The following is an 18,805-nucleotide window of genomic DNA, read 5'->3' on the forward strand; positions in this document are numbered from 1 at the left end:
ATGAAACAGAGTTTGCATTGCCATCTCTAAAAAGACAAACGTGTACAGTGAGTGTGTGTTAATGCAGACTTTCCTGCACTGCAATGTGTTCTTGACAAGGAGATTCTATTTCTTTGATTTATACATCTTTCAATTTACAGCACCATCAAGAGGAAAGGCACTTTCTGTGGACTTGTTCTCACTCTGTTGCTACCTTCCACTGCAAAGAGAGCAACCAAAATCAGTGACATTGATCAATTACTCAAAATGGAAAACATCTTTACTTCCAGTTGAAAACAAAGGGAGACGTTGACCTTTTTGGATTGAATTTAGCTATTTTTCTTCAGACAGCTCTCACTTTGCGGGTACCATGTTTGTTCTTCAGCTTCCATTAAAAAGACCTGCCTGTATTGTTAGCCATGCTAATTGAAAGCCAAAGGCCACAGCTAGCTGTAAGCTGTGAGTGCCTTTTCACTTCAATCAAGTCTAACAAGTCATTTTAATAGAACAGGAAGGACAAACAGGTCTGTTCCCTTTCTGTGTAACAAAGATGTCTGTTGAAGACAAATTGACCAATTAAGTAATGTCTTCGTATCCCTTCAAGCGCTCACTTCCACAGGCCCCCGATTGGTCATGTTAGGTCACTTCTCTACGAGCTGATATTTGCAAAGCAGAGCGGATGACATTTCAGTTGTGAGCAACACATCTGCTATGTAAACATGTGTTCAACTGCCCTCAAGAGTGTAGTTTATCCACAAACTGAACATCCATTACCGACAGCAGAGATAGTGAGTTATAAACAGATTCCAATTCTCGCAAATCAACCTTCATACTTGTTCAACTTCCAAGTAAACGGCTGCATAAAGTTGTCGTTGATCAGCTTTGACTCCATCTGAATCGCACATACTTGAATAAGTAACAGAACCCACTGTATCTTACTGAGCAGACTCCACTATTGTCCTTTAACCCTAAACGTTCTCACGCCTCCCAGGGGGATCGGATCGTACGGTCGTGGAATGTAGTCCTCTGGCACAGGGGAGTAAATGTTCGGAAGCAAAAGGGAAAGAGCAACAATAAGATTACAGGCTTTGTCACACCACAGATTTACCGGGAGGGTAACTCTTTGTATTTGTGAGCACATGAAGAGGCTCGGGTAAGGAGAGGAGTTTGAAGAAAAGCAACAGAGGTTGCAATCTGTCGTAAATCCCCCGAGGCTTAAACACGAAAGAATGGAGAACTACTACCCCTTGTTACGATCTTCTGTCCTTGAAATGGATCAACAACACTTTCAAAACCACTTGCCCGTTCCTTTTTCACTCTCCCTCCTGATAAGGAGAAGTCATCAGCACCAGTTGAAGAAAACCAGAGAACATTCGAGAGCAGACACTCTGCTCAATACATCGCCGTACTCTTCTTCTGTGACGACTACGTACCGCTTGTCGTCACAATAGGTCCTAATACAAAGCCTTTTGGAGTAGTTTGTAATACTTTCTTGAGATTCTCTCCTCTACGACAAAACTCAGACTGTACGAGCATTTACACAATCAAAAGGAGAGTAATGAGCATTCAACATCTTGCAGCTTTTTTTTTCCAAACATCAAAGCAAGAGGCGGTTTAAGTCCACATCCCTATCAATAACAGTATGACAGTCCAAACACACGTCACAAGTTTCAACAACCCCACCACTGTTCACACATAAACTATACGTCACACAGTGACACAGGAACAAGTCAACAGTCTATTGCAATAATTAAAACTTTGTTATTCTACCTTTTTAACCGTTACTTATCATGATACATTTATTACTAAGATTAACAATTCGACTACATTTTTTTCTGTTAGCAAAAATAAGTGGTGTGCATTACATAATTTAAAATGTACAAATATACTTTCGATCTGGCTTTTAAAAAGGCTTTCAGACACTGGTGAAATCATGAAGGCTCAAACCCACCGGCTTCCACACTGGAAGGCTAGCCTGCGAAAGGCAGCAGCAGACGCAGGACCCTACATTATAGCTCACTGTCCGAGGGAACATCGGCCATTGTACCGTTTACAGGTTCTCAACGCTGATCATATCTACCGATTGAAATCCTAAATCTCCCTCAAACCTTAGCAGTGGGACCTTCTCCTTCCCTGAAGCGGGTAAGGTTTACTGTTTTCCTTCTACTTCTCCCTTCCCACCTGCTCATCCAGAGTCACATAGAGAGATCAAGCATCAGATTCTAATTCAAACAGAGTAGCACCACACCTGTGTTCAGTCCCCAAACACAGCTTCTTTTAGTGCAGATAACTTTTAAAAACACCCCCCCGACGAGCTTCAGCGGCACACAGGAGCTTAGTTGTGACTACAATCTTGGTGCACATTTCGTATCAGCAGCCAGCTGTACCTCTGCTGCAAATTCTGGTCATTAACTTAACTCCTCGGCATTGTTCTGAAGTAAGTCAAAACTATGGGCCGGTTTCATGGACAGGAATTAAACCCCAGTCCTGGACTCGTGATTTCTACAGAAAGATACAGTTAAAGAATACGTTTATGACTTCTGACTCCTTGCCCATGAAACCCGGCCTTTTAGGTACAAACACACTTTAGCAGCAGCTGATCCATGTCTGGTGAGGATTAAGCAAGAAAGACGACTCAGCCCGCTTTGCTTGAACGCTGCTCCGAAGCAAAGCAAACAGCTAAAACTGCTGTGTAGGCGACAATAAATATATTGATCTTAGGATGATTTAAATGAGATGTATAGAAAAGTCAGAAGAATAAGAGGCATCGGGTGAAACTTTCTTGCTTTTAACCATCTTCTGCTGTCCATTTGTTGGAATATGCTTTTTGATTATTTTACCCCACTGAAATAGGATCTTATGCAGCTTTTGACCATTTAACACTTAACTTCCACCAGGCACTTGAATACTACCTCTTTATGGCCCTCACACTCTTACTTTGTCACTCTTAGGAATTAAGAAAATCAGCCTCATTAGCAAACTGATGATCAGGAATTCTGAAATTATGCCTATTGATGATAAAGTAGTCTCACACCACAGAGGCGCATAAAATCCTTCGATTCAAGTAAAAGCATGAAAATCACCAAAACCGCAGTTGCACCATTTATGCCCAACAACAAGGGCAAACTCCTAACACATGCTGATCAATCGTCTCGCAGAGGAGCAAGACATGAAAGTGCCTAACAAGTGGCAAACTGTTCTCCTTTCGAGGACACTCACTCTCGGATGAAATGTCTAACTGTTCTTTTGGATCATTGAAGTCCCCTAAAATCCACTTCCCTTCGTTCAACTGATTATTGCACTAGAGGAAACCATCAACGTGATCTCTATTTAACCTCTGTCTCAAACTCAAGAGAGAGAAATGTGAGATAAAGCACTGAGGGAAATGAATGCATGACTACTAAGATTAAAAACAAAAGCTTACATAATTTAAATGATTAAAAAAAAAGTCATACTCATAAAATGTTTCACATGATGTAGAAGAAAAATAACAACCAGAATCAAATAACAGTGTTATACTTTAAATAAAATTCATAGATGGCTGCAATTGATACATCAGCCAATATAAACTGCCCGTTTAAATGTGACAGCTGACTGCTAAAGATAAATCAAAACTGATCTGAAACCTTACAAGACAACAACTTGTTGTTGTGACTTTAAAGGGGCATTTATACCTCGTCGCCAACAGGTGGCAGTGTGCTCAAAAGAACATGTGTTGCTCCATACAAGAAATTGGTGATTTCACACACTAGCGAAAAGTGATGGAACAGAGGAAACGAGAGGAAATAGGGAAAATTAAAAGTGGCAACTGGGAGGACCTCTGGTCCATGAAACAACTATATTCCAATAGAACAATTCCAGTAGACCCTTCCTTCTCTGCTCCCACATTTGAAACACTGGGGAGAGTCGATCGAATGTAAAAGTGCTGCTGCTCAAACTGACTTGAGGTACTCTAGATGGCAAAGGAGCAGATTAGTAGAATATAAAGAGAGACTGTGCCAAAGGAAGGGAAAAGTAAAAACAAACAACAAAAACACCCACTAGGCCACAAGTAAAGGAGACAGGGAGGAACAGATAGGAGGGGCAACGAAAGGGGGCCTGATGAGGGTAAAAATAAACTAGTTGGCTGGTTTAATATTGCATAATAGTGCTGAGTTTCTCTCTTGTTTGTTTTTAAAGCAGCGTTTACATCCTCAGTCCAGTGTGGAGGTGCCACCTCCCCTCCCTGCTCCTTGCTTTCCTCTGCACAGTGTCAGGTCCGGATTGACTAGGCGTGTGTGGGTTTGGGGGACTTGCACTTATGAGGACTCCTTGACTGGCAAGCCAGGTGCGCATGATTATGTCTGTGTGTGTTTGTGTGTGTGTAAAGGGTGGCAATGGTTGGGGAGGCTTGGTGTAGCTCATGCGAAGTACATGGTCCTCAGGGTGTCGTGGTGAATCTGAACAGCTTTGGCCAGCGCCTGGGGGTCCCGGCCGTTACTCTGTCCGGACACATGGCTGCCCTCAGCACTGCAGAAGGGAGAAGAGGACTAGTTATGATTGATGACAGATAATAATGGCATGAATGTAGGAAAATTGGGCACATTCTGCAAGTAATCAATCATCATAACACTTCTCAGACCTCACAGTTCAAGACCTTGACATCCACAGTCAAGAGAAGAGACTCCGTTCCCCTTTCTCACCTGTCATGTTCTTTGTCCACCAGATGGTAGCGGGCACGGAAGGCCACCAGGTGGGCGTAGTAGGCTGGCGCAGGGATGGAGACTGAGCGGGTACAGCGCACGTAGGTGTGGCACAACTGGTAGGTGAGCAGCTGGAACTCGTCAGCGGTAAAACAATTGTCGTCCCACAGTACATGGTAGTGGGAGGGCCGACTGGTGCCCTGGGAGAAGGGTATTAAGTGACACATTTGTACAATTAGATTCACATTTAATAAAATAACACAATTGCCATTTAAACATTGTCAATAGGAGTTTGCTTTGGTGGACTCAGACACCTCAGACATGATATAACTACACTAAGACATTAAACAAATGGTAAAATAAATAAATAAATAAAACAAGCATATAAAGATGCTATCAGTACCACAAACCAACTATGAAGCATACTGCTGCATGGATACTATAACAGTGTCTTCTAGACAACACTCATAAGAGCAGAATGAGATTTGGAGTAAAAGTGCTGTTGCAGAACCTCCCTGTCCTAGTTAAAGTGTAATATATTTTCAGTCTTTTAAAAAAAAGAGGAAGATAAAAAAGATGATTAGCCGGAAGACAGAAGTCTTGCAGAATCTTGTGTCCCATTTTCTATGGCATAATGGTACATTGCAGTAAGGGATGCTCGCTCCTGGCATATGATTTTTGATGCAGTTGGCACAACATTATCAACTCGGAGGGATCTTACTTCAGATAATTACAGGAAAGTGAAAAAATGGGGAGTGTTTCCTCTTTACTCTTGCAGACATTTTTTTCTGAATCCTGTTTATCTTCTATCTGCGAGAATGCTCTGCGAGAAAGGCACACAGTCTTTAGACTTAAGATTTTAGTGAAGGACAGTGTGATGAAATACTGCGGACAAAGGTAGCAGCCAGGGCAAAGAAGACAAGAGGTTGGTCTGACCTGTATTCCAGCGTGACTGCAGAGGTAAAAGTCAAACTCGTAGGGATGTGTGATGTCCGTGTCCACGGTAGTACCAGCAGGAATGTTTCCACTACGTCCAACCTGAAAACAACAAAGTTAAGGTCCATTAGTCCCTTCGAACGTCCATGACTGTTTTTTTTTCTTTCACATTTCACCATTAAAACAAAAACAACTAGAACAGTAAATGGAAGATGCAGAAAAAGAGCAGTGGAAAACAACGCTTTTAAAGAACTACATTATTTCAGGAGGAAACATTTTAATCACTGGAAAAATAACTAGTTGATGGTCTGAGCCAGGCAAAGGTTTACCAAGTGCTTCCCAATCAACCCATTAAAAGCCTAATGCTCTAGAGAGCCTAATGCTCTGCTCTGAAAATAAGGTTGTTACTAACAGAATCTTACTCTAGGGGCCTTGAGTGCCACTCCAGAGCTCTGGAGCTCTCAGTTTGCATTGGGCCCTAATGCGTTAATCGAATGCAATTACAGGGGTTAGGAGGGTGAGCAGTCCAATTGACAGAAAAGGTAATTAAGGAAGCCCATTTCCAGTGCTTAATGTGCTGCCACAGCGCATAAAAAGAATATGGACTAACACATAACACACTGTACTGGCTGTAATGGGTACCATCGCTGTCACACTTAAAGAGAGTAGGTGTGCTTCTGTTTGTGTGTTAGGGGGGACTCACTCTCTCATTCCGGTCGGCACAGAATAGGCGTGTGTGGTGGCGTTTTTGCACAACAATGTAGGTGATGCCTGGCTGGTACTCCTTCTCCAGGCTGATACAGGCCTCACGGATGGCCAGCAGCTCATAATACAGCACCTGAGGATGGAAAAAAGCATTTTTAGAAACTACCCTTGAGAAAAACTCTGTCAACATTATCCTTCATACGCTGTACATTATATATGTCCCTATCTATGTGTCATTTTTATGGTGTCCTATTATATATGGATAATATAGATGTTTATCTGTGCTTCTCTTTAAGTCTACTGTGCAACTAATCATATTAACTTTGTAGTTCAAATGCAAGAAAACTTGGGAATGATGTCGTCCATTGCCAAAGTGTTTTTTCATTAAATCATCAGTGAGATAAATATAGAAAATTATATAAAGAATTAAATATTAACTCAAATACACTCGCATATTTTGATTTTGAGTTGAAGTGAATTTGAACTTGGAGGCAAAACTACCCAAACTTACCATCTCCATCTATAACATGTAAACTCTGACCCATTAAACAGAGTTTACTCTGTTTAATGGGTCAGAGTTTACTCTGTTTAATGGGTGACCCATTAAAACATTTTTTAAGTCAGGCTCAACAGAATTTTGGCTGGTGTACAATCGTTTCATGAGCGAAAGTGAGATCTGACCTGTCTGAACTGGCCTTCTGAAACTCCATCCCTGTAGAAAATGATTCTGGTGGGCTTGTAGCGGGTGGACTTGTAGAACTGGATGAGCAATTCCCGCACCATGGAGGCCAGGTCCTGGATGACTTCCTGCCTGGGCCTCTGGACCCGCACCGTGGCACAGTACCTGCTGGGGTGGGCGTCCATACTGCCTACAACCTGGAAGAGGAGGGGGAGGAGCAGAAGAAGGAGTGAGTTAGCGGGGATGGTGACAGATCGCAAGTGGAGAGGGAGGAATAAAGGAGGAAGAAAGAAAGAGGAAAAATCAGATAGAAATGTCAATCAAATGAAGAAGAAACTCACTGCAGCTATTGAAGGTTTCTTCCCATCTCCAGCAGGTGGATGTGTAACATCTGCTCCCAAGAAGATAACTGGCTGCTGAAACACTGATGGTCTATTGACATAACAAAGACATGGATTAGTATAGGTGACGTAACAAGATTCCTTCCATGGTATCATGTTTGTTACTATGTTGTTCGTTTTCTTTTGATGGGACCAATAGTCATATTCTGACACAAAAAAGCAATAGTTTAATTTTCCAAGCTACATGCCATTTAAAATCAGCATCACTACAGCAGAGCCATATTTAATATAATATAATAATACCTTTATTTATGTATATAGCACCTTTAAACACAGAGTTTACGAAGAAGAACGTGATACTCAGAAGACATAACAAGAGAAAGCCAAACAAAAGCAACACAAAATTAACTATAAACAAATAAAAGCAATAAAAGACATAATCTATATATCTATATGGGGTCAACACTTCTGGTATACAGCTTGGGGCCAGACCCAGAGATGCTGTAAAAGTGATCAGTAAAATCTTAAAATCAATTCTAAAATCAAACATGGAGCCAATGGACATAAGCCAGGATTGAGTTGATGTGATGCAGTCTGTTGAAACCAGTAGGAAAATAAGCCTAGCTGCTGCATTCTGGACTGTATCTACATATGAGGAGAAGGAGAGCACGACTGACCGTTGGTGAGGCACCAGGATGTTGTTGATGCCTCCCAGCTTCACATTGATCTTGAGGCAGAGGTTGGAGAGGGTCTGAGGTGACGTCTTCACCACGTTCTTCACCTGGACGCACTGCGTGGCCATGCCCAGGAGGGTGTCTCCCACACGCTTTACCTCCGCTATGGGGGGTTACACAAAGTAAGCATAAAAAAATAAATAAATCGTATAATTATTTGAATTAAAGAATAAGTCATCCTCGCAAAAGTAGCAGAGACATTATAATGTTAATGTAGGTTCTCAGAATTTAGAAAAAGCCGTGTACTACAGTACTCGACTTATGATCAGCAGTTCAGTATAAAAGATACAACAGAGCAGTCATATATCAAACAATAGGTACGTACAGTCTGAAAAATATACAAAGATAGAAAATATAATAAAAAATGAAAAGAATATTTTTTGACAAGAGCTTGAAGTACATTCTCAAGATGGTTCTTTCATTGACATACATTTGAGAGGATATTGCACCAGCACTCAGTCCCAGAAAAACCTTAACCACAATCATATCTCTGGGCACTAATATAATATTTATTTTGAGCAGTTTCCGAACCATAGACAGGAGTTTTTCCCGGCAGAATGACAATGATGAGCTGCAGTCCGGCGTAGGTGTTTTTCAGGTGTCTGAACATGGGCTCCACGCTGTCCGCTCCCTGGGCGTATTTACAGAAACATGGCTGGCCCTGGATGGGCATCCCAGCGTCCTTAGAGATCTTACGCAGCTGATCTGTGAAACCCCTAAAAGTCATTTGAAACAGAAATGAATAATTCATGCGAGATTACAGTCTACGGAGGCAAAAACATACAAATAAAACAATCTCTACCATTATAGATTAAAGGGATAGTTCAGATCTTTGAAGTGGGGTTGTATGAGGTATTCATCCGTTGTCAGTGTATTTCCTACAGTCGGCACACCCCAGGTTTGGGGAAACAGGGAGGAAGACAGGCATGGAAGGTAAGCAATTTACCGCTGCGGATGGGGGTAACCTCATGTTGAATTTTAACCACCTTAACGCACCACTAATGACCTTAGCCTTTTTAAATCGAAGCTGAAGACACACTTTTTAGATTGGCATTTAACTCTGACTTGGGTAGTTCTATGCTCTTATTTTTGCCTGTGTGCACTTTAGAGAGCCTTTAACACCCTGCAGTACTAGTAGCACCTCTCTTGTGTTTTCCTGCAGCAATGTAGCACTTTCTTGAGTTTTTATGTATTGTTGTTATGTATTGTTTTATTCGTTTGATGTAAAGCACTTTGGTTAACATCTCGCTATTGTAAAAGTCTATACAAATAAAATTTGATTGATTGATTGAGTTGCTGGTAAACTTAAACAAGGCTGTCTAACGGCACGGCAGATTAAGACTTAAATCTGAATTTAGATTACACATAAACAATGACACTGATTTTTCTAGGAGGCTAAATTACATTAAGGGGCTACCATCATACGACCCCACTTCAAATAATTCAAACCATCCCTTTAATGAGAAAGGCAAAATAGATGGGATAGTGATTTAAATAGTAATCTTACAAACGTATTTTTAACGTTCATGGATATATTTAAGTGATTATCATCACAGCACACACAGCAAAATCTCAGAAAAAGCACTTTTGAAAACAATAATCATACTTTAGTATTTCTTCCCGACACTGCCTCTGTGTGGCAAAGCAGGCGATGGCCCACATCTTAATCTCCACCCCGGTGTGGAACTGCTTCCCCCTCATGTCCCACACGCCGTGGCTGGGCGTGGCTACAGTGCGGTTCTGAAACAACATTGCAGTCTCACCACATGTACTCGTGATTATGTGGGCAAACACTCACATTCATACTGTTCATACAGACTCACGCTTGAACACGCAGTGTGCACTCATACACAAACACACATTTACTTTCTGAAAACCCACAGAACCCACATACACTGTTCATCCATACCAAAATGTATTACCACTCATTGTCATACATAAACTCACACTTTGAAAAGAAAAGAAACATGACAGTCATGCAAGCATGCATGCAAAAAATACTTTGTGATCAATGAAACATTTAATTTTCAGGTCAAATAACACATCTCTTAAAGTTGAGTTTCATGCAAAGGCATTATGATGCCCTGTGTGATTGAATCTACAGTATTTAAGATGCCATTCAGTGAGTGCATCGTGCACAATGGTGTCATCGTTCTCACTAATACACACATCCAAATGTATCATAGTAATCAAATCAGATTGTACTGAACTCAGCTGCTAGGCATTTAACCACAGCCAGGATGTATGATCACACCACACCTATTTTAGCCTTGTTACACTGGCTCCTTGTTTGTTTTAGGATTGATTTTGAGATCTCATCTTGTGCATCACCTTTAAGGTTTTTCATGACCTGACTCCAGATTATAGTTAGACCTCTTGATCTCTTATGAGCCTTTGCATAGTTTGAGTTCCTCAGGCAGTGGTCGTCTGACTTTGCCAGAGTCCAGGCTGAACACTAAATGGACCAGGTCCTTTTCATTCAGGCCCTGAGGCTCTGAAATGACCTGTCTGATAAAATAAGGCTGCCTGAGTCTGTGTCTTCTTCTAAATCTCTTCTAAAAAGGTACTTTCACTGGAAAGCATATCCGGATTTTATCCGAGCTGCTTGACTTTAATTTCAATTTCTTGTCTATGATTTTAAATTTGGCCCTTTATGTATTTTATTACATGTTTCTCTCTGTGAAGCATTTTGTTTTGATAAGGGCTCTATAGATAAAGTTTATTATAATTCTTCTCCTTAGAGAAGCTAAACAGACTTGTTAATCCGCACTGTGGTTCAGTCTCTGTAAAATGCTTCTTTATGCAATTTTTGGAAACCTCTTCAACCCACCTCTTTTTGACTTCATCAAGGATGCTGGCAATCACTATTACAGTATGATTTGCATATTCAAAATGTAAAATATCCTTTGTCAAAGAGAAAAATTATTTTCCTGATTAAAAATATTCAAAATTATTGTTATTTCAGGTGGAATAAAGTTTGCACTACTGAGACTCAACCACAGAAAAAGCCAAAAAGACTGACACCATGAAGTACAAACAGAAGCCAGTGAGTTAGTTCCCCTTAGAGACGGTGGAATAAAGGCTGAGGAAGGGGAGAGCGTGTCAGACAAACAGATAGAATGGGCGTGATTTAAAGGAAGGGTACCATAAAGTGCTCTGTGCTCACCCTGCCGCCGTATTGCAGCATGGGGGCGGGTAGCACTCGCCCCGTCACATGGGCCATCTCGTCGCGCACCTTGAACTGGAATTCCTGCACAAAAGGGTCTGCCTCGTAGTTGGCACTGCGCACCTGCCGGGAGAGGGGGCGGGAAAATTAGACACAGGGTCAGGCCACAGTAGCAAATGACGGCAGGAGTAAAGACCATTGCAGTATTGTACAGGTTTTAATTTTCAACCTTCATAAGATGGTGAAGAAGCTGATGATCTGGGCTGATCATGCAGCCTGGGCTTGCACCTGACTACCATTCAATTTTCCTTCTGGCATCATATCCAAATGCATTATAGAATTCATTATGCAGTTCTGACAGACACAGCTTATCTACTTGTTTTGTCCTGTGCTGTCTCTCAACCTCTGCTATCCCACCCACACTGCTCTGTCAGTTTCAAGCGACTGTGTGCATCTAAATGAAAACACCCCCAATGGTGCTGTCTGTCTACAATGATTTCCTGTAAGCAAGTCCAGTCATTTTGCTCCGGAGGGAAGAGATAAGGAGACGTGGTTTAATAAGGTAACAGCAGGAACTAAATGTGCATTGCTAATCTGATGGTGGTCAGAGGCAGTGTGCAGTCCGGCAGTCTTTCCATAAACACCGCGCCACAGACACTGTAGCAGCCCCACGCACATTAAAACCATTACAACTCTGGTATTTTGTTGACCCTAGGTAGGCCTGCCTTGTAATTGCCAAATGCAATGGACAAGCATGCACACATGCCTCTGTTATACAATATGAGAATCTGGGAGAGGTGATTACAAAACAAGCAATTTGATATCAAGATGAGCAGCATGGCAACCGAGTGTGGACAACATTAGCAACACCGCAGCCTTCCAGGCAGTGCTGTTTCTTGACTGCGTCCACACCCGCCTACTTTAACATTAGAGCCCCAAAAATGGCCTTCAACCATGTACGGTATAACCTAAACCTAACCACTTGAATGATGGTGCATGCTAATAAACAAGATGTTTTGCCTAGTAGACACATTTCACTGAGAAAATCCAACAGTAAATGATGCACTAACACTTTTTATTTTTGTGTTGTCTAGCGATTTTTTCACCACCAGCAAGAAAATACTTTCCATAACAGTAACAAAGAGTGATAGGAGAGCTCTTGGTCCAACTCACCAGTCTGCTGATCTCTTCCTGCCTGTCAGGTGCAGAGCGAGCTGTGGCTTTTATCATAGTGGAGGTCTGATTATCTGTCAGCTTCTTGATGCACCGTTGACCAGCTACAATGTTACACACCTTCAAGGAAAAAAAAGGCAAACATTTAATAACTTAAGTTATTAATTCGCCAGCAAAGGATGCTTTTTTCATATTTTGAGCTGTGTTTAAATTGAAACCCAATAAAAAAGAAATAAAATAGAGAAACGGCAACTTGTTTTCTCTCACCTCCAGGGGCAGGTAAGTGTGCTTTTGCTCCTGGCCCACTTGTAGACAGGGCAAATGTGGATACTTAAGCTGCAGGTTATACTTCTCTCGGAAGTACTGGGCTACAGTGCGCTCTACAGTCTGACCATTTTCCAACTGTAGAGGGAATCTGCAGAGAAAAGACCACCTCATGTCAAAACACAGACCACTACTGAATTAAGATTGTGGTTTTTTTAATAGCACCCTTAGGATACCAATAGCTGATTAAGAAATATTCTAATTGATCAATAGAGGTTGAAGCTGTGTGAAGCTGGATCAGTTCAATATTTTTGTTTGCTTTATATGTTCACAATATAAAACTATGTATGAGAGCAGTGATGCACACTGTTCTGCTATAGATTCAAATGTATTACATTGTCTATCATATCTTAAAAAAGACTTGTTTTACTCCCTTTAATGTACTTTAAGTGTTCACTGGCAGAGACAGAGTCTGATTGGGGGCAAAACAATTATGACTGGAACAACAAAATACGATTTGTAACTAGTGGCACTGGAATACACTTTGGTCATCTCTCATATTTATAACAGTATTGTGAGGTAAGGATGGTGAAGGTTGGACTTCCCTGGACAGAAAAGTGCCCGTTTCAGCATGCATGTACTGGACTACTGGATTGAATAGAAAACAAACAGTGACTGACTTATAAATAAACTCTTTTTCCAGTTTATAAAAATCTAATACAACAGTGCTGCAACTATATTTGCCTTCATTAAGGTTATAATCTTCAATTGTTTTTGTGTTGAGGTATTGATAACCTAATTTATTGATACTGTTGTATTACGCTGCATTTAAGTCAATAACCATTTATAAAATCAAAGCCATAGTACGCATTATCAACAATTTAAAAGTGCGTAGCTATCTATTATCAAACCTCACAGTCTTTATTAATATCATTATCATTACCATAGGTATGGACATCCTTTTTTGATGTTAATATGGTGATGTATTATTTAAAGTATAATACACAGCAAGGTATTCTATTGTGAATTGTTGAGACTCTGGAAGCACTGAGGATTAGCAACCACACACAATGGCTACTTCACTAATGGATGACTAATGCTGACCACATAGTTGTAAGATGAGTCAGCTATCATCTGGTTTGTTTGGTGGTGAATTGGTGATCACATCCTGTGGCCTGTGCTACCCGCCCGCAACATCCCATCCACACACCCCGCCCAAAGTCCCCTGTTCCCTCCCTCGCCCTCCTGGAGGCTGACTCACGTTTGATGGCTGGCAGGCCGACGGGTCACGTTGCAGACGCGGTACTTCCTCCGCATGGTTCCACAGTGCGTCACCTCTACCTTCAAACCTGGTGAATAATAGAAAGTGTTGGCAGCATTCAGAATGTGTCTGTGTGTAAATGGCCCCGACATGTACTCTCCCTGTTCCTGCTCAAACTCCCCCTCTCCCACACACGTAACACACTTTTTATTCATTTGATGGAACACTTTCTCACATGCTGGCACACTTTACACTTCTGTCTTCACCTTTGATTTCTTTGGTGAATTTGACCCGGTGCGAATCTGTGAGAGGCCGAGGCTGCTCGTCTATGTTGTGGATGTCCAGCACTTCACACATGAACTGGATGACTGGCTGAGCCTTGTAGAAGGCGGTGGCAGACACTGCAAGATGAAGCAGATAAAGAGTCATTTAATATTTCTTTTTAAACTGTCTCACATTGTGTGTGTGTGTGTGTGTGTGTGTGTGTGTGTGTGTGTGTGTGTGTGTGTGTGTGTGTGTGTGTGTGTGTGTGTGTGTGTGTGTGTGTGTGTGTGTGTGTGTGTGTGTGTGCGCCATCCAGGCTTGTGAGATGTGTCTGCCAGCTTGCTTCAGGACTGTAAGTAGAGACTCAGAGGTTCTAATGAAATTGTTACTATCTACACAAGATAAGGTATTTTGGCATGAAACCTGCAATTTTGATTTCAGTATCTGGTATCTTAAATACAGGTCTGGCATTGTAATAAAAAAACCTTGAAAATCAGTTGAAAATAAATCTGTAATTTAATTTAATAGTGGATAGATGTCCTGCCTCAATCGACATACACATACTGACACACACACCAGATTAATTGTAAGCCTGTGGATATTCTCATTTGTCCAGGTCATCGTTATCCCCAAAGAAATTTAATTTAATCGCAACTGGACTTGTCTAGGAAGACGTTTCACCTCTCAGCCAAGAGGCTTCATCAGTTAATTTACGCATCTGACCAGGCTGTGACTGGTCCAGTAAAAATCCACAGACACAAGGATCACAATTATACTAATCAGAGCCACAATGCAAACTCAGTTTAAATCAGTGTATTACACAATGAGCTACACTCGGCATCCAGAAATGTATTTTAAATGGTTGTCCAAAAGGTCCAAATAATGTTCCCCAGCAGATACAGTCCAAAGTTAAAAAAAAAAAAACGCTTTTCTGTTTCAAGCACAACAAAATAAAGAAAGAATTTCTCTTTTTGTTGTTTTTTGTTTATTTCTTTTTAGTTGTTTTTTGTAGGAGTGAATCATCTTCTCAAACAAAATTAATAAAGGATCTCTGATAAGTTTCCATTTAGTTTTTCCCGTTAGGAGTGAAGCCTCTTCCCAAATAATTTAACAAACAATCGTTGAACAAGTGAATCTCCAAACTGTCAAGAGTTTTCTGAGTTTTGTGAAAACGCAACCATGTAGAGTCAGAATTGACATGCCGCTGTGCAAATAAGTTAATAACATAAGGCTATTTAGTTGGTTTACTAAAAGGACAAGGTAAAGAGATGTTCTATAGGAAAGGGATCCTTAAATGACTCCTGTTGGGATCTGACACTTTTCAGGAAATACAATTAACTTGACTTTCAAGGGGGGCGGGGGTGGCGTTGTGGGGGCAGGCGCCCCCCTAATATAATGGTAGAGGAAACACTGAAGTCTGTGTGGAGATTCTCCCATTGTCAAACATAGGCAGGTTCAATTTATTTCTGATGTAATACTTTCTCTCAATAAATGCAAAGACTGAGGCGCTGAGAAGGTGGGTGCAACAGCAGGTCAAAACATTCAGAAACTTTGAGGAAACAAGAATAGGTAAAATAAAAAGAAATTCAAAAATGCAAAGACAGAGATGAACAGCGTGGGTGAGTGCTGAGAATGTTGTTGATGAATAATCTGACTCAGCTGCTGTGATGTAAGAAATCGCTCTCTGACGCGGCGTTTGATGAAAGCACTGCATGCGCACATCCACGAGGCAGCGTCTACACTGTAGACACTTTCTTTCACCTCTGGTTTGCATCCTTGAGTCTTTCACCACCAACAGGAAGTGACATCACTCCTTTAAGTCCTCTCCGCACATTGTGATGTAATTTCTGTGGAAGTTTGAGTCATTCTTGCAAATGTAAAATTGAAAAGGTCTCATTCTCTGTAAATACAGTTATACGCGCTATTGATCAACCCTTGATACCGAGCGTGGGAAGCAGTGTTTGTTCATGCAGATGTGTTAGATATGCTGAATAGTTTGCATTTCCAGTACACAATACCATGCAGAAGAGCTGGAAAAGAAATACGTTGCAAAAACTTGGAGTCCTAGTTTGTTATTGGAGAGCAGACAAGAGACTTGAGCCGACCAATTGACTCTGAAGGATAATGGGCGGGAAAATTAGACAAAGAGAGAATCGGAGAGACGAGAGGGAAAGATTCAAATAAAGACAGAGGCATCAAAGACTTGGAGAAAAACAAAAGCTGTCTCAAGGAAATGCTGCACAGTGCTACCCTCCTGACCCAGGCAACACCCACCAGTCTCACTCATGCCGACACAACCACACACACAGCTGCCCTGTCTCCACAGCAACCGACTAGTCAGTTCCCATCACAAACACACGCACACACACACACATGCACAGTGTGCGTGCAAATGGGAGAACACATTCTCCCTCTACCTTTGTGCCAGTTATATTCCTCAACTAAGTGAGTTTGTCCTGACAATAATCCATTGTTAAAGACAATTACCATACATCTTTTTTAACTTTTCCATTTGTTTCCTAAAAACTGGTTCTCAGCCGAAGCGGAACTGGCTCTGTTCTGTCAAAGTGGTCGACAACTAAACAATGAGTGATGTCAGAGAAGGAACAATGCCATCACCATGTAAAGCTAAAACTAATTTAACAGCCTTTACAAGTTATGTAAGCAGCAAGTATAGTTCAGGGTTTAACTCTCGAACTGAAAATAAAAAGCAAATATATCTGGTGGTTTCACTTGACCCTGTAGGTATGCTGCTTCATAAAAAGATGACTGGCTTACTATACACAGTACTTCAGCCTGGCTGATGATGTAGCAGCCTTGAAAGTATCCTTCAGATCTTGTTCAGCTCCAACGAGATTGCTTTCCAATGAGCTTAATATCATCATGTTAGATTTATGTTAAATACTATTACATTTCCTCAAACATAACACTGTTGAAAGTAAACTCCCCATGCACAAATGTCTAAACAGCCTGTATCACAGAGGCTCCCTGGCATTCTAATTTATCTGTTTATTAATGAAAAATAAAAACCCCAGATGTGAAAGAGGAACAAAGAAACAATTTCTGTGAGACTGTGTAAGACAAGAAATGTTTTCAAACAAAGGTTGAATAACAAAGAAAATAGTATCTAATAGTAATAATTGATCATATGTCAATAATTTGAAATATGAAAAGCTGTATTAGCAAAAATATTTTTTACTGTGTGTGAGGCAGAAGGCAATAAAAAACAGCTTTTATGTTTACATTGTTGTAGCTGTGAGGCTGCATTGAAGCCCTGAAGGTGCCGTCACAGCAAAATAAATGCAAAGTAGAATTTAGCTCTCACCATCAATATTAAGCATCATCTTCCACATGGCAGGGCGCACAGATTGATGGAAACCAAACCAAACCTCCCTCCCACCTCCAAGGGGATGGTCATAACCCTCTGGAGCCGAGAAGAAGGATCGACCCACCGGAGTGTACCTAGACGAGGAAAAGGCGCAATTATAGGAAAAAAAAGGGGAGAGATTGAAAGAATGAAAGATAATGGGGAGATTTAGACAATCAAAGATTGTGAAGATGACACAGAGGAGAACATGGGGCAAGTAAGGAAGGGCGGATGAAAGGAGACAGGAAATGTAAGATCAGTTCCAACATCCTGAACCGTGAATGTAGGTCAATATGTGTTTAAACAGTGTCACTTTCAGCCGCTCTTCAATATGGCATGAAACTACGTGAGTGAAATAGGAAGGTGGTGACACTGCCTGGGCCCATCCACCTCTTATTACTCTGCCCAGGAGACGCATTAATAATCCTACATGGGCTCCATTTTTCTTGGTGAATCCTGGACTGAAAAATCCTGATGCCATTGCGAAGCAATAACGGGCCCCTGGTGGCTGCGCACAGGGGCTAAATGAAAGGTGTCGATATAACCACTTTTTAATAATGCTGTGAAAAAGATTTTTATTAAGGCACTGCTGATATTGTGTCCGACTGTGCTCTTGCTGGGGCTTAGGAAAGTGATATTGAGTGGAAGATGGTACGAGGTCAAGTACGGGGCTACGTGAGAGTCTATATAAGCTGTGTTTGATTTCCGTTGGGATCAGTGAGCCGATATTGGTGCCACTATGACAAAACAAATATAAAGTATTTACTATAAGTATCAGAGGGATCATTTTTACAATGTGTTCTCTATCTTTTGACTTTATGTGTGCTGACTGAAAATTAAGGTGGGGAGATAAGGGAAGGACTGGATCTGCTGTTAAAGACTTTTAAAGATCATTCTTAATCATTATAATAATTATAGGAATGCAGCTGCCAATAAAAGAGTGAACCAAGAAGTCTGAACCTGAAGAAAACAAACAAAAACATCAGCGAGCTCACTTCATGGAGGGTAGGTGTCGCAGCACCACATCCACTGCATGCACGGGGTTGGTACTGATGGGCTTGTCCAGTTCAAGGGGCTCAGGCATGCTGCGGCCAGTCAGCACTTCGTGGAGCATGTGCCAGCTGACCAGAGACACAAACTTGATGGAAACTTTGAAGGGCCGATCTTTCCCTCCCTCACCTGGTAGAGTGACATCCAGGTCCACCTGTTAAGGAGGGGGGCAGAGTGCATTCAGAATGGTGGTTCTTAAAATTT

At 41.3% G+C, this 18,805-nt stretch overlaps 1 protein-coding gene across 1 annotated transcript in view; it reads right to left on the reverse strand.

Moving 5' to 3' along the window:
- Positions 1–2,573: 2,573 nt before the first annotated feature.
- Positions 2,574–18,805, reverse strand: part of ago3a (argonaute RISC catalytic component 3a) — a 28,224-nt gene continuing 11,992 nt past the window's right edge. Inside the window, exons 4-19 of the mRNA XM_083918091.1 lie at positions 18,547–18,755; positions 17,510–17,646; positions 14,187–14,321; positions 13,921–14,008; positions 12,663–12,810; positions 12,396–12,515; positions 11,223–11,345; positions 9,663–9,796; positions 8,588–8,772; positions 8,000–8,159; positions 7,323–7,413; positions 6,984–7,178; positions 6,301–6,435; positions 5,598–5,699; positions 4,662–4,861; positions 2,574–4,488 (exon numbers count right to left, since the gene is read on the reverse strand). Of these exons, the coding sequence (XP_083774217.1) occupies positions 4,380–4,488; positions 4,662–4,861; positions 5,598–5,699; positions 6,301–6,435; positions 6,984–7,178; positions 7,323–7,413; positions 8,000–8,159; positions 8,588–8,772; positions 9,663–9,796; positions 11,223–11,345; positions 12,396–12,515; positions 12,663–12,810; positions 13,921–14,008; positions 14,187–14,321; positions 17,510–17,646; positions 18,547–18,755 (2,271 nt within the window). The 3' untranslated portion in view covers positions 2,574–4,379. The remainder of the gene's footprint in view (positions 4,489–4,661; positions 4,862–5,597; positions 5,700–6,300; positions 6,436–6,983; positions 7,179–7,322; positions 7,414–7,999; positions 8,160–8,587; positions 8,773–9,662; positions 9,797–11,222; positions 11,346–12,395; positions 12,516–12,662; positions 12,811–13,920; positions 14,009–14,186; positions 14,322–17,509; positions 17,647–18,546; positions 18,756–18,805) is intronic.

The sequence above is a fragment of the Echiichthys vipera genome (genome assembly GCF_963691815.1).
Source record: "Echiichthys vipera genome assembly, chromosome: 8".
Classification (NCBI taxonomy): domain Eukaryota; kingdom Metazoa; phylum Chordata; class Actinopteri; order Perciformes; family Trachinidae; genus Echiichthys; species Echiichthys vipera.